Here is a 24,236-nt window from a genome sequence, read left to right on the forward strand (position 1 = left end):
ACTTAGTGCCCTTTGCTTCATTTGCATTAAGTCTTTGCATTCCAAGTAAAGCCATGATTTTTAGCAAATTTCTGACACGCTGTCTTAGAGCAGAAATAGAAGATAAGAGCAAAATGCTACCGTTTATGAGTCCAGCAGTGGTTTACACTCTTGGAATACCCATTGTTTTAAAATAGGTCTTTAAATCAGTGCCTTTTAAATATTTAGCACATTTGCCTAAAATCTACAACTGCGTTGACCTTTTTTTAATGCAGGCTGGCCTTTAAAAAGGAAAATATTAAGACTCGGCATTATTATGATGACATTTTAGATGAAATTGGCAGTTTCCTGCAGAAATGCCCTTACCCCTAGTCAATTGAAACTCTCATCTGTCTACAGAATGTACAGTTCTGGATTACTAATCTGAAGGATCTTTTGTTTTTCTCTTGCTCATAGTTTCTGTGGGTTATGAATATGAATCTTGTCCTGACTTGATCCTATGGGAGAAGAGGACGGCTGTGCTTCAGGGTTATGAAATCGATGCTTCCAAACTTGGAGGATGGTCTCTGGACAAACATCATGCCCTTAACATACAAAGTGGTAGGTTGACGGTAACAAATGACAGAGGAATAATGCAGGGTAGCAAGGCCCTGTTGTTTCTCATCATTAAGAACTGAAGCAAAGGAAGGGAAAGAAACCTGACCAACAACACGTGCGCTCTCATACGCATATTAATTACCAACACATTATTTATAGTAACCTATATTTAGCCAATGTGGTGGGCATAAATCCAAAAACTGGTCATTGTGAAGTGACTGAATGTCCATGAAACATACGGGCATCTCTAACTTTGCATTGCCTTGAAAGAATGGAATTAACAGGGAAAATATTCCTAGGCTGGACTGTGGCTCCAAAACATGGGAGCCTTTTCATATTGGACTAACCTCTGACTGTAAATCCACCAAACACATCCTACAATGTGCAAGGGTATTTGTTTTGATGCCAGCAGTAAGCTTTCATCTTGGAACCATGGTTCTCTGGATAACTTTTCCAGTGAAGTTAGAGAAACCTAACGACTAGTCTTCAAAAGTTTGTTTGCTCTCGGTCCTTATCCTTCCACTCCTATGCCCAGATCAGGTCTTTCTTTGAAACTGCAGTGCCTAGGTTTCCTTGTTCATGATGATTGTCTAAGGAAAACTGAGGCAGACAGAAAGCATTGTAGAGGCCTCTGAGCCCACAGACCATCTGATGGTAGAGTGGGAGGAGCAGGCGCCACAGAAATGAGAGGTTTCATGGGTCATAAGGGAAAACTGGAGGCACCAAAATCCTTGAAGGGAGCTCAGTACTATGCCAGGGAGTCTCGAAAGCTAATCAAACCTGTTCAAACATTGGAAGTATTAACTGCCTCTGAATGTCAGCAGTGGTATGGGAGCGAACATCTAATTCAGTCTGCGCCACTGATGAGAACTCTACACTTGTGGATTATACGGAACGTAAGCAGAGCTGCGCTGAGCTTTGCAGATGAAATACATCTCTAGACAATACACCATGATTTTCCTATCTCTTATCTTTTCATGAGCGATATGATTTTTTTTAACTTGGTAGGCTCCTGCAGAGCAAGGAGGGACAGAAAAGGCAAGTAAAAATACATGAGACATTGAAAAGTGTATTTCATTCAAAAGCAAAGACAATCTTCATCTCCCCACATCCTTCTAATCTATAAGAAATGCAATGGGGCTGTAAAAAATGCTTATTTGAGATAGGGGTCCCCTCATTTCAAAGCATCATAAAACATAATGCTATAAAAGTTGATAAACTTTCTTGTATGTGTTAGATTCCCCGTCTGGCATCCAGCATTGCCGTTTTGTGCTCTCTTTGAGTCTCAGTTTCCCTACCTCTGTTTTAATTTCCTTATTGATTTTTTTCATCCTCTAGGCATCTTGCATAAAGGAAATGGGGAAAACCAGTTTATTTCTCAGCAGCCACCTGTAATTGGAAGCATTATGGGCAATGGTCGCAGGCGTAGCATTTCCTGTCCAAGCTGCAATGGTCTTGCAGATGGTAATAAACTCCTGGCTCCTGTTGCCCTAACGTGTGGGTCTGATGGAAGCCTGTATGTCGGAGATTTCAACTACATCCGAAGGATCTTTCCCTCTGGCAATGTCACCAACATACTGGAACTAAGGTACACTGTGATGCATGTGGCCAGTTATAATTATGCTTTTTAGTTCTGCACAAATCTTAGGTACCCATAAGCAAAATGAGCAAAACTCTTAAAAAGCAACAATAAAACAAACAAAAAAAAAAGGGCCGTCTGGATTCACCTCTTCTGCAACTTTGCTGACTTGGACTTACACCAGAGAAACTTGGCCTAGCAAGTTCATCCAAAACTGAATCACGAACAAAAAATATTCTATTGCATTTCTGTGCTGCTAAGTCAAACTATGTTAATGTCTTCCCCTCGGCTTTGTTAGAGACCAATGGGAATTCTTAAAATTAACAGTCAGCCTCCAGGATAACCTAAACTTGGAAGGACACAGCACTGATGGTGATATATAGAGCTTAATCAGGACAGATGATCATTCATACTTAGGACAGTATGATCACCACGGGATTCACAGATTCTGTGCTTTTCTGGTTGTTTTATTGGGTACAAACACAGTTACTCCCTTCCGTTCCCCACTGAACAGCAGGGTCTGGGTGAAGATATAGATGAATCATGTGAAAGTAAATGAAGTGTTTCCCTTTATCCCAACCAACAAAGAAAGAGAAACATATCAGGAGAAAGAGAGAGGCTTATCAAGGAGCGTACATTGAAAACAAGGAAGGGGAGGGAACATGATAAATTTGCCATAATTTCTGAGAAAACGAAATAGGTTATGATTGAACTGAAGTTTTATATTACTCTCTTTGGTGATAGTCTTCCCTTCTAAAATTTCTACAAGTCTGCTTGCCCACCAGGGCAAACCAGCAGGGCCTGATTCTGGACTCTTTATGTGGCCAGATAAGACTTACTCCATGAAAGTCAATAGAGCTAAACCAGCGTTTCTGAATGAGGCTTCTCTGCTTGAAGAATCTTATCTAAAGCCTTAGAGGTCAACATGAGGTTAGCTTGGTAGGAAGGTTCACATTTACTGCTGAAGATCTGACTGGAAAGTGAGCATCACCCAGGAAGTAAGAATCGCCCTACTATTTACAAGTTTAATGTTATGTTTGCTGGCTTTGGAGGCAAAAGTAAGATCCCATTTCTGCAAGGACTGCCATGCGGAAGGACCTGTTACAGCTTACTGCAGCAGCAGGGCCCACACAGCGTTGTCTTGTATTCCCATTTGCTCCACAAGGCCACAGTTAAAAATGAAATAGCTGATTTGCAGCAGAATTAGTTTCTAAGTTCCAGTTAGTCCCTCCTTTACACACAAACTGCAGTCATTAGGGTTGCAAGATCTTGCTGAAGGCCTAATTTGACATGCAAAACTTGCTTGTAGCTCATGGTGTACAAGCAAAAAAATCCAGACAGCTATCACAAGGCTGGCCTTAAAGAATAGGTATCTTGCTATGCTCTCAGCAAAACAAGGAAATCACAAGGAGACGTTGAATAAGGAGGCCCACAATACCATGTGTACAGTCACATCCCAGCAGGCTGGGTTATATTTTGAGTAAGTAAGCAAGAACTCAATTCCTGTTATTCCAACATGTTATACACAAGAATATAATCTCTCTCGTATTTGTAAGGCTAGAAGCTGGGATAAATCTTCTGCCCTGGTCCATGTTAGAGTGTAATATTCTTCCAGTGCCAAAAAGTTATTTTAATGGCCAAAGGTGAGATTTCCAGAGGAGCCTAAGTGATTTGGGGCCCAAATCCCAATGCAACTCAGTGGGATTAAGAGCTCATTCCCAGAAGTACAATTTTGAAAATCCAATCCCTGGTTTATTGTCAGTGGAAATACCAGACCCAACAGAGCTTTTGCAGAATATTTCCTGATTGGAAAAGAGAAAGTTGGAATCCTTGGAAGAGTAGCCTTGCTGGGTTTTGCATGAAGCCGCAAAGTTAGATTTACTCCAGGATTAAATCTGCTGCAACCATTGCTGCTTCGTCTGTGGAAACACTTAGGTTACTGGATCTAATAAGCATTTCTTCACTCTGGTATGCCATAAAGTAGGTGGGTTCAGGGCAGGCTGACTAAAAGGTATGGAGGAAAGCCATTGCTTTTGGACTAAAGGGATTTTGTTTGTGCCTTCTCAAATCAACATCTCCTTGGAGATTAACACCCTCACTACTTGAGTTATGTTTGTTTTTTTTAGAGTGCAGTGTTCTGTTGCAGAGGGGAAAGGCAAATGCATTGTGAGCTGCAGATAACTGCAGTTGAGTTATGTAACTAGACCCATAAAAAACGTCCAGCTCAGTGTGGTTTCAATCCTCTGGGCTAGAGTTCATGAGGTGAAGGCAATGAATTGCCACCCGTAACTGTGCAACTGTTAAGTTACCTTTGCAAATCACAAGGTATTGCTTTGATTGATAGTGAAAAAAGCTGTAAAGATAGCTTTATCTACATATATTAGCTCAATACTTCTCTTTATCATAAAGTCTGCCTGGTCCTATCTCTTGCCTGAGTGAATAAGTCCAAGCAGGTGAGATCACACTTCCTTTGTGATATGCAGCAGTATATAAGTGAGCTCACTGACAAATAATATCCAATACAAAATATATCAGTGTCATTCCTGCTAAGTCTTTATTTATTATTGCATTGTATGATACAGTTACTGTCAAGTTTTCAGTCTGCTAATAATGCTTCGAATTGAGCCGCTAACACTTCATTCTTTCTTCTATTCCCTGCTTTCCTGTCTTCTGTCAGAAATAAAGATTTCAGACATAGGTAAGCCAACCAGTGGAGAATTCTTATGCCACTCCCTGTCTTGTTGCATGTTGTTACACAGTGAGCCACAAGTGCCATTTCCAGATGATTCAATAGCAAATGAAGCTGGCGTGGTTAAAACTGATGTAGGAGATCGGTCATCAGAACTGGAAGCCATTAATCACAGAGCAAGATCACACAGACTTCTGCATGATCTGTTAGAGTTGTAGGAGGAGAGAACTAGACATAGACATCAGAGGCAACACAACAAGAGGAGGGGGGTGGAAGAAAAAGCGGATGGGAATTAACAAAGAAAGCAAAGTGAGGGTGCCCTCAGGATACAGGTCACTTGAAAATAACTTTAATGGAAAAATAATTCTCATACTTTGAAATGTCTTCCTTTTGAGTTTAGGGAGTTTAGCAGGCATAATGAAGGGCCAAACGTACTCCAGCATCACCTACCTAAGGAAGTAAGTCTTTGTAACTATCTGACAGTTTGAGCTCTTCATAGAGAGCCTTCACATTATGTGAAAGTATGTCAGGCTCAGGTGCGAGGTAGTGTAACTCAGAACCTTAGCCTGGAAATGCAATAAAAAAGAGAAAGAGTAATGACAAGAAAACAACATGAAAGAGAGACTCTTAAATTGGAGCTTTGTCACTAAGAATATTTGTCACTTGGGTTCACTGGAGCTGCAGTGGGTTTGATCCAATCAATTGCATTCAGGAAGATGTCAACCTACTGTCACCATCTGCGTTTGCAATGACTGCTCTAGCTCTGACAAGTTTCCCATGCCTGTCCCTAGATGCTTGCTAAATTAGGAGCTTAGACTGTGCAGTCGGGATTTTTGTTTTGGGGATGTTTGCATTTGGGACTGGAGATTTCTTTTTTGCTACATGCTTTTTATTTGTGGTTCCTTTGACTCTGTAGAAGCTGTGCAAAAGCAGAAATGTTTATTATATTTGCATGCCTGAAAATGCAATGGAGTAGAAATTGTTTCTGTGTCTTACTGACAAAACATTAACGAAGGGCTGAGCTGCCCCTGTATAAAGGACTGGCCCAAAGCTTGTATTAATGGGGGTGGAGGGTGTACACAAGACCTGTCTTCATCGGGCTGAATTCCAGCCTCCTAGCTCCTCTTTCACATCGTTTGAAAGCAATACGACAACTCATTTCTCTTTGGAACAGGCAAGTTATATGCTTAATGCCCTAGAAAAACAGAGCCACTAAAGTGCACCTGCTATGACGGTGAAGGACAGCAGCTGAATAGCTGTTACAAGAAGAGTTTATATATGTGAAGGCAATAACTGAGCCAAAATATATGGACTGGCCACAAATGCTGCAGATGCCACCAGAGCCATACAAAGTTTGCAGGGCCTCAGCCTTAAGGTATTTCCTAAAACTGTGAAATTCAATAAAAGAAAGCCAAGACATGCCTCCTTCAATGCAGTCCAAAGGGGACCAGTAAGGGATCGAGATCAAACGTTCCCACCAGTGACCAGCTTAAGGGACTCACCCATATAAATTAGCAGATGTGCTGCATCATTTTCCAAAATATTTTTGTTAGGAAATCTCTTCATTCCTGAGCCGCAAAGAAATGGGTGAGTGTAGTCTTAGCAAAAGCTCCAGTAGCTGTACTTGGAGCTCCAACAGATCCTAAGCTTGAGCTCAGTGACAGATAATGGTAGTTGCAAAGGGTGAGATACACAGGAATGAATCTCAGTGGTTTGGAAAGGTTGCGATCTGTATGCAAAAGCTTCCTCATTGCTGGAAGAGATTTTACTCCCTTCCTAAATAGCCTTCCAGGTTTGGAGCTACCAGCTAAGAGGCTCAGTTCTACATCGCATAGGTAGCTGAGGTTCAGTTCTCTGTAACAGCTGAAACAGCTGTGTGCCAACATGGGGCATGTCAGCTAAGCCAGAAAGCATCACCAAACTGTGATGCCTCCCAATTTTACACCCATCTATCATTCAGTAATATGACTTTTTCCAAAGTCATATTCTAAAATAATAATTTGCCGTTGATTAGCATTATCTTTTCTCTGCAGGAACATGGAGGCATTTCTGCCATGAAGATACGCAAAAAGTGGCCACACACAACTATATTCCTCCTTTCCTGTTTCTATTTGTATCTTCGTAAAATAAAACTATAGTTAAGGGCAAAAAGAGGTGCCTGAGAGAATTGCCCTAGGATCAGATCAGAAATCCTTTGCAATCTATGGGTTGGCTTATGGCACTGTTACAAAGTTTTATTACCCAGCCTGTGACACCAGAAGAGCTTTGGGCATCACACACAAACTGAAAACACTAAAAGGCCGAGTGTAAATTCAGCTTGCTGCACTGTGTGGCCTCCTTATGTACTCATCTATTGAGTGTCACCCAGGGAAAAAAAGACCAGCACCTCACACAAGCTGTAATAAAAATCCTCTGTGAGCTGCAGGGTGCTTAGCATGGAGCCATGGAAACACAGCACCACTGAACAAACAACTCTTGGCTTCAGGAATTCAGTAGTTCTTCAGTCACTAGCAAATGCATGCGGCCAGCAAGAATCAGGGAGGAAGAGGGCAGCTAGCACAGGGAGTTTTGCAGAGGTGGTTTCATGTGCCAAAACAGAGATGTCGGATCTAGTGAAGTACCAGAGTTTCATTCAGATCAGCTCTTTCTGGTAAATAACTTTGGTATTGTGGCTGCTCCTGTATGTTGATCACAGTGGGAGCCAGAGCCCAGCAGAATAGATGGTCTGAATCCTTAATTACTCTCTTGAAATCACAAGCCCCAGTATTTGTGATGGCAAGGCTAAGTATACAGAATAGGCAGTTTGAATATGACCCTTGACACCTTAGTTTCCTTCATCTACCTGTTATGCTAAGCTTCCCTCCATTCTTTTTAAGAACACAGGAGCTTCTGGGTCAGACCTGAGGTCTTTGTAGGGTGCACTGAATCTCACCTAGCTTCGGACATAAAGTGTGTGTCTAATCAGCACCAATTTCCTAAAGCTGTTATGTCATCAACAGGTACTTCTGAAGTATCATCCTTTTCTTCCTAGGCCTTAATTCTAGAGTAGGTTCAATGGATTGTGCCCTAAATGCAATGCAAAATACGGTTACCAGTAACAGAAGCTGTCCTTCAGAAGGATACCCTTGCTTTTAAAAAACTCGGTGCAGTTTATCCTGTAAGCTAATTGTTGAAAACAGGTTAGATGAATCATACTGAAAATGTTGCTATTTCTCTCCTTTTGACTATAAGGGGAATTAAGGCACCAGTTCAAATGTTAGCATCTGCTTTGCAGATATCTAAAGCTCGGTGAAATGAATGTCCCAGCTTTGAACAGCAGCCAATAAAAAGGTATCATCTGCTGCATTGACATTACAGGGTAACCTGCCAAAACCAGGGACAATCTCCTTCCAACCGTTATTATTTAGAGCCTGGCTCCACACTCTGGAGCAAGAGGCTCCTTCCCCAAAATGTGGGCTCTAGGCTCAAGGAAACAGTAAAACCCTTTGCTTTCAGCCTGTGCGTCTATAATAGTAGTACAGAAGCAAAAGTACTATAGATGAGTGCCGTATGTCTGCCTATTCACCTGGCTTTTTTGCCACTTTCCTTCCTCCTTCCAGTATGTAAGGAATCATGTAAAGCATAAGCACTTTAAAACAAAGCACTTTAAAACACTTAACGTAGCAGCAGCACACCCCAAAGAGCGCAGACACTATCTTGTCCAAATGAGAATGGAAAGAAGGAGTAGGACAAGAAAGGTGTATGGGAGAGCCTGTGTGCAAGCCCAGCTAACTGGATCGCTATGAATCTGAAAGATTTCCCTGTGTTTTCCCAGCACATCACTGTAGCACAATCCATATGAAGATGCTATATCACTTTCCTTTCACTCCAGTGTGCAGAACTTCCACTTACAAAAACCGTCCTCACTTCCCAGTGACTCCACTGATGGTGTAGTTATTAGTGCCTGCCCAGACTGTCTGTTCTTGGCTAGAGATCAGCCTACCCCATCCATGCAACTTTGGTTTGCTGCTGCAGGGGATTAAAATATCAATGCAGTGCTCAGTGTTTCTTCTGAAAAATACTTAATGGCGAGAGGAAAGATCTGAATGGGAAATCAGCTCTTCACCCTTAGCTCTTCATTCACCCTTAGCCCATTTCCAGTGGCGGCGATCTCAATATGGGGGATGAATATTCTAAGACTACAAATACTGTAACCGATTAAGCCTTCTGAGTAGTACAAAATCTTGTCTTTTGTTTTGCTCCCTTATCTAACAGAACGATGAGAGAAGATGAAAGAAAAAAAAAAAATCTCTGCTTTGCCCCAGGCAGATTTATTTCTATTGTTGTTCAGTTCAGTCCAGTTTTCTACTTGGATTTGCCTATTGATTGTGACTTTAAATAAAAAGCAAAGCCTCAGTGTTCAGGGCCTCAGTGCTCATGCATTATCATAGATGAAGGGAAGTAGTTTTGAAACTTCTGGGAGTAAGATTTGTTTATTTAGCACCCCTCACCCTGAAGGATCTCAAAGTGTTAAACAAAAGCTTCAGTGTACACTGCTGGGCAAGCGATGCAAGGGCAGAACATGGCACCTTCCCCGCCCAGTGATGAAGACGGTTGGCCAAAGCCAGCGGGGTAAATTCCAGCTTGATCATTCTTACTGATTTGTCTTGTACCATCCCTGCTCCAAAGCATTCTAGCTCTTCGCTCCATCCCATAAGCCATCCAAGGGAGCCTTCCTTCTGACAAAAGCCCTATGCATGCATCAGTGCATAGGAGACCATGATAAGCCATGCTTGTAAAAATAAGAAGTCTAGCCAATGCAAGTGAACCAGAGCTTCCTATTGCTGACCCAGAGCCAAACAGCTGCAAAGACGTAGATTGTGCTGGAGCTGCCTAGACATTAGTAACATGAGATTTAGAAGGGCAATTATATGTCTTAGGAGCCTTTCACCAGGTGACATCCAGAATAGTTTTTAAGTCACCCATGATTATTATCATCCAATGATAGTTTAATTAACATAAATTTCTACTTCCACCTCTTCCAAGGTGCATTTGCTAGTAAATATATATGTGTGTCTGTGATCAAGCTGCTCAGAGGATTAAATTGTAGCCTGTCAGAGCTAATCTTTTAATTATAAATGCATAATGATTGTAAACTATGATTTCAACCCTATATTTCTGAGGAATCTAAAAACAAGATCTCATTAGTAAAACTCACCTTGGGTTACCAGCAACTACTCCAATTACTACCTTAATATTACCTGGACACTTAAATTTTGGTGGGAAGTACCATTTAGCTTTTCTGCTGGATTAATGTTTCACTGTTGCATGGTTCTCTGATCAGTGGTTACAAGGAACTAGCATTTGTTTCAATGTCCCTTCTACACAAGAGTTATCCTTAAGAAATATTTAGGAGATCTCTCTTTCACCGAAAGCTGTAGTCAACAGTTAAGTCCACTAAAGCAAGGCTATGAAATCCAAAAATAAATTATAATGATAATACTGGGATGAGGAAACAGGAACATCAGGTTCTGCCACCACTTTTTTTTTTTCCATCTTTGAGAAAGTCGTTTGCCTTTGCCCATCTGCAAATGGTCTACTGTAAGACTCAATGAAAGGTATCTATGCTTTCCAGGCAAAGACATTAAAGAATTGTGAACTGTCATTAAAAACGTTCCCTTGTCCACCTCCCATGCAAAATAGAGATTATGAACAGCTCAAAAGCTGACTGACATTCAGCAGAGCTTTGTTAAGACAGCCAGCTGAAAATGTGAGGCCCTGATCAAAATGGATGATGGATTCCCATAGGGAACTTTTTCCACCAGGGTTGAAGCCACTTGCTTAGTGTGAGTGACATGCAGGTAAATGGAATAATACCCTACCAGCCTGCTGTCATTGGAAAGGAATACAGATGGAGACTGAACTGTCAGGCCGGAGCTGTCTTGAAGGTCAGAGCGTTTTATTTAGCAAGAATCAGTGTCATTTGTGGAGATGAAATCTGTTCAGACTTTAATAGGATAAATCACAAGGGATATTCCCGAATAAATCAGAAAGGCTTTTTCCCCCAATGTATTAAGTAATTTGAATGAAGGACCAGCTTATGGCTTTTTAAAACTGAGAATAAGTCGGTATTCTTTATGTGCCTGAAAAGGGGTTAATTTTCTTAATATTAAAGGTTGAAGAAGAGAGGAAATTTCGTATTTTGAGGGAGAGAGTCAACTGTGATAGACACTCAGATTTCTAACCAGCTTCTCCTGGAATAATTCCACTAAGTGCAAAATTTTGAGCTATGGGCTATACATTTAGTATGAATCCTCTTGAGCTGATAAGCTTGGACGTTTTGGAGGTATTCTGGAGAAAAGCAGAGATTTCTTCGTACTTACTGTAATTACGACTTAGTCTTTCTTAGAAGGAAGGAAGGAGAGCTATGTGCATGAAGCAGACGTTAGAACTTTAAAACTGTTGGTTTGAGGCTCAGAAGAGATGCAATTCAGTAGATACTGGTAGCAAACACTTAATTTTAATAAAAGGACATCATATTAAACTGTAGATAGAATTCTTCGAAGAGAGTACTTAAAAATTGTGTCTAAATTCATCTAGTTGATTCTAGCCAATTCCATTGAATGTTTCCCATACAGTGAATTCTAGTATATCCCTTTCTTCAGTTTTGGGCTCATTTAGTGCAGTGGTCATGTAACTAAAAAGATTATTTTTCTGTCTGTTCACAGTTTTCTCAGCCACCCTTTCTTGTTTTCAAGGAAGCAGTGAGTGAACGTGATTGACAGGGGACTGTAGTTCGGATTCCTCAGCCCTTCTTCTGTTTGTGTTGTTACTTAGGGCAAACCATGACACTCCAAGGGTCGTTCTCTCTCTGTCTTCCTTGAAGATCCAGCTGAATTCAGTGGCAGGACTTCCCCTTATTTCCACAGGAGGCAGAATAGGACTCTAGGGGTTTGTTGAAGTCAATGGAAGTTTTGCTGTGGAGGCAGGAACACCAGATGAGCTCTGCGTGCAATGCTTTTCAAGAGCATATCTTCAGCTGCTTTATACTTGGGGGTTTGATTTAGTTTTTTTTCTTTTTTTTTTTTTTGTGGAGGAAGCTTTTTTTTTTTTTGACTTTGTTTTCTAGGTGTAGTGTCCTGTGTTTTCCGTTCGGTAGCTGTCATGCAAGCATTAGTTCTTCAGGGCTATGTCTTCATTAAGGAAATTAAACAATCCTGGGAATTGGAACTCAATTTGTAGTGGTTGTGACATGGTTTTAGCTCTGGCCAGCTAGCTTTTTCCTCAGAATTCCCCAGCAAAGTTTGGATGTTAGTGCCAGTCAGAGCTTATTCTACAGGCAGATTGAATGCAGTCATCCCAGGTTGGAGGATGCCAGAGGTGAACAGTGTGGACATGGAGCCCTCTCTGCTGGCTGACCTCCATGCCAGAGATCGCTCCTAGGCACAGCTACTGGTAACAGATATTTCTGGAGAACCCAGGCTATAACACGTCATGTACTAACACTGCTAAATACAGCACTGCCTCACTTTTCCACTCTGTCTGCCTTGAGCATTTTTATCCTCTAAAACGCTAACACTACCTGTTTATTTGAGGAAACATCATCCAAAAATTAATAATGCCGTACCCTTGTTTTTCAGCCACAGCCCAGCTCATAAGTATTACTTGACCACAGATCCAATCACTGGCTCCATCTACCTCTCTGACACCAACAGCCGACGCATCTATAAGATCAAGTCAACCACATCCGTGAAAGACATTGTGAAGAATTCAGAGGTCTTGGCCGGAACAGGAGATCAGTGCCTTCCATTTGATGATACCCGCTGCGGAGATGGAGGCAAAGGCACCGACGCTACCCTTACAAATCCCAGGGGTGAGACTCCTGCTTCTCCACAGGCATTTTTAGAGGGACCTTTTTGAAAAGGGGTAGCTTAATTACTCTCCTCTCCTCTGCTGACAGAAAATGCCCTAGTATTTTGCAGGCCTCCCCAAGCCAACCACTAACATGTTCTAAGGGCTTGTCTTCAGAAATACCTGGGTATATCTCACACTCACCCAATGCTGGGTCTTTTTATTGAGGTGGCAGGGAGGAGTGCCAGACCGGAGGAGTGCCAGACCAGAGGAGTGTAATGGTTGGCACATATCCAAAGGGCGACTGAGTGAAACCACCCATCAGTTTCATATCCCACATAGCCACTAGCCCTCCTTAGACTGGATTCACTGGCATTCAGTTTATTAGCATAAAGAAAGCTCTGTGAGCTTTGCTAGCTATAAAATAGCAGCAAAACCCTCAGATATCTCAGGTAAGTAAAATTCAAATTTATACCTTTACACTAGCTCTCATGGCATCCAGCTTTTCGTAAAGTATGATTTAGATCCATGTAGAAGGGTGGATACTAATATTGATAAAAGAACGGTCTAATTCAGTGAAATTTCATCCGATTCCTGATTAGCTTACTTAAATTTGATAAAAGCACAGTCAAACCAAAATAAAAGCATCACACAGCCTTCATGACTGCTAACTAAATTGGTTCAAAACAGGTTTAGCCAAACATATGCAGTCCTGTGTGTAGCCAAGACTTCAGTCTGGCAGTCTCAAGGTAACAAGCTCTGCATATGGAGGATGTCACTCCTCCCAGCTGTCCACAGTTCCTCAGAAAAGCCACACGGAGGGGGTGAAGATTAGGAGGAAGATATTGTTGGTACTTCCACCTTCTGCAGTGTTTGTAAAGAGGGGAGAGGAGGCCCCCTCATGCAGAGCTTGACTCTAGGAATGCTTTAGAAATGTGGCACTCTTAACCTGTTCTGTGACTTCTTGACCAGTTGTTAGGATTCTGGGGAATCCTTCATAAATTCTTCCTTTGGCATCAATGTGCTGCAGGTTTTCTTTTCATTGCAGCTAGAAGAGGTAGCTCTCCCCTTTCCATCACCGCAACAATTTCCAGGCCTATCCCAACCTCCCTTAAAGCAGCCTCTCAGCAAAACGTGAGGGTCCTTTAGTATGTTATTTCACAAAGCAGGCAACATGAAGGCAGCTGAGTTGTTGTTTCTCTTCCTGGCTAGATTTGTTAGGAAGTTATTTTTCTTGACATAGAGATGACATTATTGTTACTGCATCCAAGAAACTGATTTAGTGAACTTTTGTGTCAGCTCTAGTTGTGATTTTTTTTTTTTTTTGTTACATATAGGCTAGTTGTTTCCTGGCAAGATGCAGAAGAAATTACCTTGGGAGGCCTACTCTGTGCCAAAAAATACTGAAGGCCAAATTTCTACCCTCATAATATTCAAAGGATCCAGCCTGAGTTCTTAGAGCACTCCATATTCTCATGAGGTTACCATTATATTTGGACAAAGTATTGCCAGCAGCACATATACAGAAAGTAAACAGCTACCTGTGGGAGCTGAAGAGAAATTGTGTCATTGAAATGGAGAGGGCTGAGTGAAAAGGAACTTAAGACTTGGCCAGAGAGATTCAGGCAGTGTAGCAGATGAGTCATGAGATCAGGGAATCTGGAAATCTGTAATCCAGTTTTCTACACCACTTTGATGTTCAACCAGTGTAAAAAGAACAGCTTTTATTGGACCTCCATTCTCCCTTGTACAAGATAAGAGAACTATTATTCATTTCCCTACATGGGTGGAGGTTGCAAGGTTTAGCTGAATTATGTTTCTACATCTGCTGTGGGAAACAGAGCTCTGAAGTTCAAAGCTTTCCGCTCTAAAATCCTTCTTGCTGGCAATTCAAGCTCTCAGGAGGCTGTTCTTCCACCTCAATCATAAAACTGCAGATTGCATGCGTTCATTCGTCATGGCTCTGAAATTTCACAAAATAGAGGTAAATTGAAGGTGAAAGAGGAAATGACTTGAAGCAAAATGGCAACAAAAACATAATAATCCAGAAAGCCTACACCTCCAATGGAAAGTTCATGAACAGTATTCCTTGATCTGGTTCTGGCCTAAGTTTGCAAAGTCTGCTGAGACAATACTTTGACAAGTGTGACTCACTTTCCATTCACCTCAATAAACGATTAACAGTGAAAACTCACACTGACAACGTAACGTCAGCGTTGTTTATACCTTCACTGCAGCTCTTCCTAGCAGAAGAATCCAGCAAATGGCTCTTCACTAGTGTGACTGTATTTCATAGTAGTTCAAAAGAAAAAACACTTCTTGTGCAAGTAACCAGTACTCCTCGGGTTACCCTCTGCTTCCCTGTCTTGGCAGGGGAATAGACACCTGTAAGTGAATGCTCAGAGGAAATTAGAAAACAGGTCTGTAGCTAAAGAGATCAGTGGGCCAGGGAAGTACTTGGAAAATTCCTGGAAAGGCTAAAGCTGATACTTTTCACTGAACACAATTACTTCATGCAGAGGAGCAGGATCTGTGTATTGTAAGGACATCTTTGCAGCTTGCTTGAAGCCTCTAAGGAAAGGGAGTTTTGCGTCTACTTTCATGATGTTTTAATTAGCTGATATTTGGAGCTTGCTGGAAAGTACTAAGGAAGTATGCTCTTGACAGATGAAAACCAGCAATTCATAGACAGCCAGGATTCAGTTGTGGGGTATCAAAATACGCTTTTGCATCTACCTTTAGCATCTTAGAGCAGTCAAACGTCTGATCTAAATTGACCTTCTGGGCTTCTGTATTTCTCAGTGGAAACAAACTGATACCGTCAAAACTGATTCATTCTATGTTAATCCATAGAGGCTGAACCACCCTCTGGAAGTGCCTGTCTCCTTCTGTTGAAGGACGTGATCTAATAGCTATCGCCCTTCAGAACGATTCTCCGTTTTTTGAACAGCATCCTTCTCCCATAGCTTTGGTCACCTCTTCCAATTCCCACCTTAGCTTCCGTCAGCTCAGAGGGGATAATTTATCTAAAGTACCCTCTAGAGATAAGTTCCTGTCTCTCTGCAGTGAAGGACAGAGAACTATCTTCAGATGATCAGCTTAGACAGGATATGAGGGTGGATAAAATACACCTCTGGAATTTCGCTATTCCCCTATCTTTGGCTCCTCTGATAGGGTAGGCTATATAAATACAGGACAAACAGATCAGCAGATGAAACAGGGGTGGCAACATGGTATTTTTCATAGCTATTAGGAGCTGATCTGATACTTCCAACTCATTTGCCACAGAGCACAGCAAAGCTTTCAGATGCTAATGAATTTCTATATATCCTTGCAAATTAAAGTGTTACTACTTTCTAATTATCATCTGCTAATAACGATCCTCTTCTACAAGCAGTCTAAAGAAAAATTAAAACTGCAGCATGTCAGAGCATTTGTTTTCTTCTGAGTGCTCACCAGTGGTTCTCTTCAGGAAAATGTCGTGGCAGAGAAATTGCCAAGGAGCCTGCAATTAACAGAGATTGCAGTGACAAGTCTGACACAATAGGAAGACAGTTTCAGAAGGGACAAGGGCGGAGTGGGGCGAGAGGCTGCATTCATTTAGCACCACGGAAAACAATGCAAAATGAAGTAATTAATTTGGGCAGAGATCACTTCCTTCACTGTGTCCTGCTGAAAGTGTAAACAAAATCTCAGTTGTTCACCAAGTGCTCACAAGTTCTGGCAGAATTAAAAAAAGAAACTCAACCCTCCTGAATTTGTTGTTGTTGTTGTTGTTTTAATCAAATAAGAATATAAGAGCCATTTCAGGGCAAACCAGTCTGAATGATTGAACAGAATATCCTCTCTCTGACCATAGCCATAATAGACACTTAGGAAAAGGGACAAGGAGAGAGTGACCTTTCCCTGCTAATGCTCCCAATTCTAGTCATCAACATTCAGGGGACTTTCTGGAGAGGAGATTGCACCTGAATCTGTGCCCAGAAGCCACCGTCAATTTATCTAGAAAATTCCTGGAACACCTAGTTTTTGCCTTCAAAACATCCTGTGCTAGTACACGTTCCACAGTTTGTTTAGACACAGTAGGAGTAAGTGCTGCTTTTTGAGATCAGAACACTGTTTTCTGTTCTTTTCTCCGTGCCTTTCCTTATCTGTTCCTATTTTCTAGCTCTCTTCCTGACCGCTGCAGAGCATGAAGCTGATCTTTTCAGAAAACTTTTCACAGGAATTCCAAATCTCTTCCTATAAGCTGTTTTACAGCTTGTCATTGCATGCTTCTTCCCCTGCGAATTTCTTGGTACTTATTGACATTGATTTTCATCTGCCTTTTTATCACCCAGTCATTCAGCATCCAGTCAGACCAGAAAGCTTCAAATTTGGATTCCTTTAGCACCTATTCTTTTACTTAAAAGGGTTTTTTTTTCTCCTTTTTTTTTCCCCAAGTAGACCTACATGTGCGACGTAACCACTTTTAGCAGTTTGTCTTTTAGAACAAACTCCCTATGTTCCAGTATCTATCTGCAGTGTAATGTTGCGCTGTCACTTCCTCACACTACAACATCCTGACATTTCAAGCAAATGTCTTTACGACACAACTTACTTTCAGCACAACTTACTGTTGTGATGTGTGCAGTACTGCAAGCCGTTGTTGCTTAGGGGATGTCAGACCATCCACAAAGAACCAGCATGATTTCATAACCTATGTATTTCATACTCAGAGCTTAAAATTTTGTGGTAGCAGCAGCAGCAGTTTTCTTGCAGTAACTGTGCAACTGAACTTTTAGCTGTGTGCTGAAAATCTTTAATTCCTTTTACATTCAAACGTTCTGCCAAAGCAACGCAAGGCCTCTGGCTCTACTGTGCCCATTTCTAGAAGCCCATTCAAAACTGGAAATGTGTCATTATCAGAAAGGAAACATAGAAATTCCTGTCAGAAAGTCTGATCGGACCTCTACAATCTGCTACAAAGAAACCGTGAGATGCACCTTTCACTCCCCGCGGAGGTCATCCATCCAAAGACACTTGTTTATGGGAGAGCAGAGCTCCTCATGATAACGACTCCAGAGGATTTAATTCCAAGACAGTCAGCTAAAGTCAGGAAGGGATTGGAGCACCTGTCATGTGAAAAGCATGCTGACTGACTCCACGAGGCAGTAGGGAAAGGCAAAGTTGCCTGTGAACCCTCTCCCTGTCTCCCATGACCTGAGAACGAAGTCATCACCTTAGCTAGGTTAAAGTAATTGCTGTTGTTCAGGGGAATTGTGATGTGGACTCACGAGAGGATGGTATAGCTACAGCTTGTCTAGTGCCTGACATGCTCCCCTCCCTGACCTTCATACTGCTTTTATGGGAAGGGAGTGAAAAATCTGGATAATATCTGCATTATTAGCATTTTCTTACATGAGTCAAATCCTTGCTGCCTCTCTAGGGCAGCTGGGACCCAGCAGCACAAAGAGGAATTAGGGCTTGCCAGACTAAAAACTCTGATACCCAGCAAAACCTCATAGTAAATGCAAGGTAACTGAGACCGCTTAGTGCTCTGTGAAAGAAGGATAAGCAGAGAAGTGCGCTGTGATAACAACACATGCACATGTTGTTGTCCCAGAGCAGGCTAATAAGTGGTGACTTTGTTATGCGATTTTAACTTATTCAGGTGTCCAAGTTCTTTATCTAAGCTGGAATGCAAAATGAAGTTGTGCTATAAACCAAAGGACGTACAGATTATTGTTGCTGTAAGTGGTTAATCAGAGCAGCCGTCAGACCCAAGCGCTGAACACTGTGAAGCACCTGCCCGCATGCACTGCTGATAAGTCCAATCCAATACATACAGAACTGGCTAAGAGAGAAAATTCTGCCTCATTTAAAATCACGTTATCTAGCCTGCCACCCTTCACTGGCTTTTGGCCTATCACACACACTAACGGACAGGAGCCCTGAAGAATACTAGCTGTGAACCTAGGAATGGGTAAGAGCCTCTTGTGTTTGACAAAAGCCAATTAAGAACAACTAAACACTTTATTGTGCCTCTTCCAAAAAAAGCACATCTGCCATATTGCTTAAAGAACTCAATTGTATTCCTGGTTGTCAAGCACACCCCAACAAACACTAAAGAACTTGCCATTTTGAGGGCAAAATAATTAGAGAAGCAGTAACCTTCAACAGCAGACACTCGCGACAGCTGACATATGCCAATATCTTGGATAACTCACTGACAGGGTGCCAACTAGGGCACAGTGCTGACAGATCTCATGGCATGTAAAGACAACTTTCTTAAAGCCATGGATGCAGGCAAGATGTTTACACTGCCAGATCTCTCTGCAGCTTTTGACAAAGTGTGGAAGATAAAACTAATGTTCTTATATTGTATAGGGAGAATAAATGGCCTCTACTGCTGTGTCTCCTCCTATAGCATTCAGAATATACAATAAGTGCTTGCCAGTCCTCTTTGAGTTTCTTGTTTCATCGCAGGACGAGGATTAGACCTAGCTTCCCTTCCTTCAGAACTGAGTGAGATCCTTGGAAATAGATAATAAGAGGCCTGGGGCTTACTTGGTAGCAGCGTATATTGATGGCATTCAACTCTATACCATAATTTTCAAACGATGCAGTGGTCACCATCTCAAAAGAAACTTCTCAGATGAGGAGCAGTTGGCCTAGGTTGAACAGAGGTGTTGCAATGTAGGACTAGAAGCAATCTTTTGGGTCATTTAGTCCTGCCATCTGTTATCTCAACAATCCTGTCATACAATCCCCTTTAAATTTAAACTCCACCTTAAAAGCAGTCAGCAATTTTCTCCTCACTGCCCTGGAGGCTATTCCAAAATCTCACTGCTTGGATGGCCTGGAAACCAGGTCAAAAAGATGCTGTTCGAACAGGAGAAGGTTTTGAAGAATTAAGCAAAATGCTGTCTTTATCTCTCAGCAAAAACATACAGCTCCCGTTCAACACAATGAACTCAAACACTAGTGTCCTAACTGACTTTACATCAACAAGGAACAATCCTATCTGAATCCTTTCTTTTGTCTTAGCTCAGTAGAGAAGTTTATTCTTTCTCTCAGACAATGGCTTAGTACTGAGGTCCTCTTTCAAGCTTCAATTCCTTTCAAGCTCGATTATCTGTTGTAGATTTCTGTGTGTCTGAACATTTTTCCAAGTATCATCCGCTGGACTGTCCACTTTCTCCAAGGCTTCCAGCCTATACCTGCTAGCAGTTATCTTATAATGCCAGCTGAAGACCATGATTTTAATTTTCAAAGCAATCACTTGATTAGTCCCTGCTACAAGAAAGGCTAAAATTTTCAGTCTGCGACCTGTTGCATTTGTACCTCACAGCATACCTAGCAGTGGATGAAGATCGAAGGTAAATGTTTCAGACAAAGGAATTTTGCTGTCGAACAGCATTTCGGACGAACACAAAGTCTGATCCCTTCTATTCTCAAAGCTTTCTATTTGAAACGGTTTTTCTGCTATTTCTGTCACCATGATCACACCCAATAATATCATAGAAAGGATTCATCTTACTAACTTTATCTGTCTACAGTATAAATGTTTCTTGCTGACATATTTGCTGTAGTCTCTCTTTATAGCCAATGAGGAGAAAGTGGCATTTTTAGAAGGATTCATATAACCTATTACTGACATCTCCGTAGGGTGATATGAATTGCACCCTACAAATAGGTATTTCCCTCCAGTGATTGGAAAGGCTGTAGATGAGTTGCTCAGATGCACAGAGTAGATGTCTACTTCTGGCCAAGTGATTGTCATCCTCCCAGTCAAAGAAACCAAGCAGGAAAGTCCTAATATTCAAAGACTCCAACTTGATATTCTGAGGAGAATTTTCACTTGGATAGAAAGGCGTGTTACAGGCTCCTACGTTATTTTACTGTTGTTCTTTGAGATTGTTGAGATTCTCAAATATTATGCTGAGCAGCATTTTACAACCCTAGGATAGATGAGATGGATAACCCTATTAGCATCTGTGGAGTTATTCTTAATTTTTACTAGCATAAAAGAGAGGTGAATGGCGCCCTTAACTTCTTATTTCTGCTTTAGTTACTGTCTCTCTCTGTGACCTTGTGAGAGTTGCTTTATCTCATATTTTCCCAGTATGTGAAATTAAGATGATCACACTCACCAACTGCTATGAGGTCTAATTAGTAAATGTAAAGCACCATGAAATCCTCTGATGAAAGATGCAGAACACAGCTCGCTTAGGAGAAAGAGGATTAAAGGAGGTTGTGTTAACATAACAAATGCTTGAGAAATGATGCTTAGGGGGAAGTGAACTGTCTCATATCTGCAGGTGGGGAAACAAGAATCAGCAGTCTGTAACTGTTGTTGGCAGACATCAAATCCAATGATAGAGTATGTCTACAGAGGAGTTTGAGACAATGAAATAAATCAGCTAGCAATGTTCAGAAACAGGCGAGTTACTGTAGATTACTGGGATTATCCTGGGCAAAACCCTTCCACGTTTATCCATCTGGAACTGAACTGACCTGGTGGATCTTTTGCAGCCTTTTCATCACTGCCACCAAACATTTCAGCAGTATAACATGTTCATGCGCATGGCTTAATTTTCATAGCATGAGCAGTGCACCATGTTTCCGAATAAGGACACAGGGTTATTACAAAACCTTTTCCTTTCAGCAGTTCCCTGAATGCCATGCCCTTTTCCAGAAGTGAGTAGGGATTTCTAAATTGCATCATCTGCCATTGAGAGTTGGAAGAGCCTTCAGTGGAATCGTCCCCATTCACAGCTCTGGACAGCTGGGACTCCCATATATCCAACTCCCATATCATCCATTTTGAGTGTCATAAAATGTATTGCTCCCAACCAAACCAATAATTTCACTCTTCCATTAGCATCAAACCAGAGAGCATAATGCGTTCAGCTCATAATTGTCGAGCTACCTTTCCTTTTTGACCCTCTTGCTTTTTTCCTCCCCAGGCATCACTGTGGACAAGTTTGGGTTGATTTACTTTGTGGATGGCACTATGATCAGACGGATTGATCAGAATGGGATCATCTCAACTGTGCTGGGTTCCAATGACTTGACATCTGCTCGGCCTCTCAGCTGTGACTCTGTCATGGACATTTCTCAGGTAGTACAACTTGTTGGTTTGTTTTTTTTTTTTTTTTTCTGAGGAAAGTAAGCCTGTGCGTTCACCCCATCTGCACATCGGTGTGCCTCCCCCAGTAACTTTTGAAATGATTGTCCAGTTTCAGGCAAGTTTGACAAAGGGGTGAGGATTCAAGGAGAATTACATACCTACATGGTTTGTAGCATGAAAATGACTGGGTCAAAAAGGGAGATCCTAAAAAGACTGAAGGAAAGAACTATATGATCTAATGCAGAGAATCTCTTGAGGACAGAGATTTTAAAGATGTCCTAACCACAGAAGAACCTAGAGAAAAAGGAGGTCCTAACCACCTCTTTCAGCACTCCCAATCAGCCATGAGACACAGATTCCTGAGAAAACAGGTTTCGTTTGGCTCATATCTTAAGAAACTGGTTACTTTAAATTAAAAGGGCCAGGCAGCAGTATTCATATTAATGGGGATAAATGACATGCTTTGTTGTAACAACTTAGTGAATAGTGGGTTTTTTTTTTTCTTTCTCTCTCCCCCACCCCATCCTAATTTGGCCCATCCAATTTTGGGCCTGAATCAAATTAACATCTAGGAAACACTGATTGGAGGCTGTGGTGCCAAAATCAGCAGCAGCAGGAAAATACGGATCTTGAATTGCATCAGATTGCAAATTGGTTGCAGCTACCGTCATGCTGGGCTTTTAAGTCCTGCTGCTTAAAGGTGGAGAAAAAAAGGAGAGAAAAAGAAATCTCAGTTTGATTATTACTTTACTTTTGGATCGTGCAGAAGGGAAATCTGTTACAGCCCAGCACTTGATTTTGTGGGGCACTGGCCAACCTGTCAAATTGTGCCAGTTTAGAGATACTGTCCTTTGAAACGTTTGTTATTTGCCTGGCTAGAGGAATGTTGCCCTCTTCTATGAAAATACAAACCATAGCTGGAGGTCTAGGTACTGTTATTCAGCCGCAATAGATATCAATGGGGTTTCCTGTTTGTAACTACCTAGATAATTTCCATGCTCCCACACGGAATCTGTTCTTCATATTTTTCCCTCTAATTTGAAAAGACTATTCTTGCTTCTTTGCAACTCATTCCCACTGGCCACAATTTATGAACAAGCTGAAATTATGAGTTTGAAAGCTCTCATGTCTTCTATGGAAGTAAATTTTACTGGTTAAAGGCCATCTTGTAGTACATCTCTCATCTTTCAGGCGTATTTTTTTCCTTAACTGTATTTCAAGGGCAGTTACGACCAGACTGTTGTGGATTCAGGCTTTAAAAATTATTTTCTGGAAGGTTGTGTCATTTATATGTATTAATGTCATATTTAAACATTTCTGAGATGAGCTAAAATATATCAGCTACAGCTTTTTTCTTTCACTTCTTAAAATGACAGGAGCCATTATTAAATTAACCAGTGCCGTGATGGACAGATTAACCAACACTATGATGGACATACACACCAAAAACAGGTTTAACTGGAAAACAAAACACAAAACCCAGACTGGGGGGTATCTTTTCATTATTTACAGTGGCTAGAAGGGTCTCTTCTGTCATGTCCCTGTGGGACATGAAGACATGAAATATCTAGTGGCCAGTGTTGACAAGGAACAGTTTTTAAGAAAGTGAAAATTCCTTTGTCAGTTCGGAATAAGCTCTGCTCTTGATGCTAACTCAAGGCTGCAGAGCATAAAGGCCACTGGAAGGGATGGAGGCATACGTTATTGAAGAGAAAACCACAGGCTATAACGTTTTATTACAGGAAAGATTAAAATAGGCCAGGAGCTGAGAAAATGCAGGAGATCAGCACCCTGCTTAGCCGTGAAGCTAAGCTTCACAAGACCAGCCATTAGAAAGCACAGTGAACTAAATAACTTGCCCGTGATGCTCTTTAAAAAAGGTTGAAAAAGGATGTGAACCTGAATCGAAGCATCAAAAGCAAACCATAGTTGTGGCAGAAATGTGGCAATAGGCTTTCCAAGTATGAATCTCCTATGTGCCTCTAGATCTTACCTGATCTCTTCTTGTTTTGCTTGATACATATCAATTCCATCTACTCTAACTTAGAGTTGTCCGGCTGTCTGACGGGGAATATATAATTAGAATAGCTACTCTTGTTAGCTAATTGGATATTTATTTTAAAGCTGGATGACCAAGAGCATTCATTAGAGCTGTTCATTTCCCATTCCCCTCCGCACCCCTGACGTGGAGAAGACACCCCGTTAGGAAAATATTCAAGTGTTAGTTCACTCCTGTCAGCACGATGTTGACCTATTTTTTCTGTGTAAATAGTAAAGTAAAATAAAATAATCACAAAAGGCACATCTTACAGTTCTTTGTAAACAACCAGAAATGACTAATTCTGTTGATAGAGGTTTCTTAGGTTTGGTGGCTAAAAGAGGAGACTCACTTGAAAGGCAGCACTGGAAACAGAGACCTTCAAGTACTTTCTCACTTGTAACATTAC

At 41.4% G+C, this 24,236-nt stretch overlaps 1 protein-coding gene across 2 annotated transcripts in view; it reads left to right on the plus strand.

Moving 5' to 3' along the window:
- The window catches only part of TENM4 (teneurin transmembrane protein 4), a 394,575-nt gene that overhangs the window by 324,486 nt on the left and 45,853 nt on the right, over positions 1-24,236 (plus strand). Inside the window, exons 21-25 of one of the 2 annotated variants that reach the window (XM_068930642.1) lie at positions 436-579; positions 1,915-2,164; positions 4,833-4,853; positions 12,464-12,696; positions 21,626-21,780. In XM_068930642.1, coding sequence (XP_068786743.1) covers positions 436-579; positions 1,915-2,164; positions 4,833-4,853; positions 12,464-12,696; positions 21,626-21,780 — 803 coding nt within the window. The remainder of the gene's footprint in view (positions 1-435; positions 580-1,914; positions 2,165-4,832; positions 4,854-12,463; positions 12,697-21,625; positions 21,781-24,236) is intronic. The other variant, XM_068930643.1, reaches the window with a different exon arrangement.

The sequence above is a fragment of the Struthio camelus genome, chromosome 1, assembly GCF_040807025.1.
Source record: "Struthio camelus isolate bStrCam1 chromosome 1, bStrCam1.hap1, whole genome shotgun sequence".
Taxonomy (NCBI): Eukaryota; Metazoa; Chordata; class Aves; order Struthioniformes; family Struthionidae; genus Struthio; species Struthio camelus.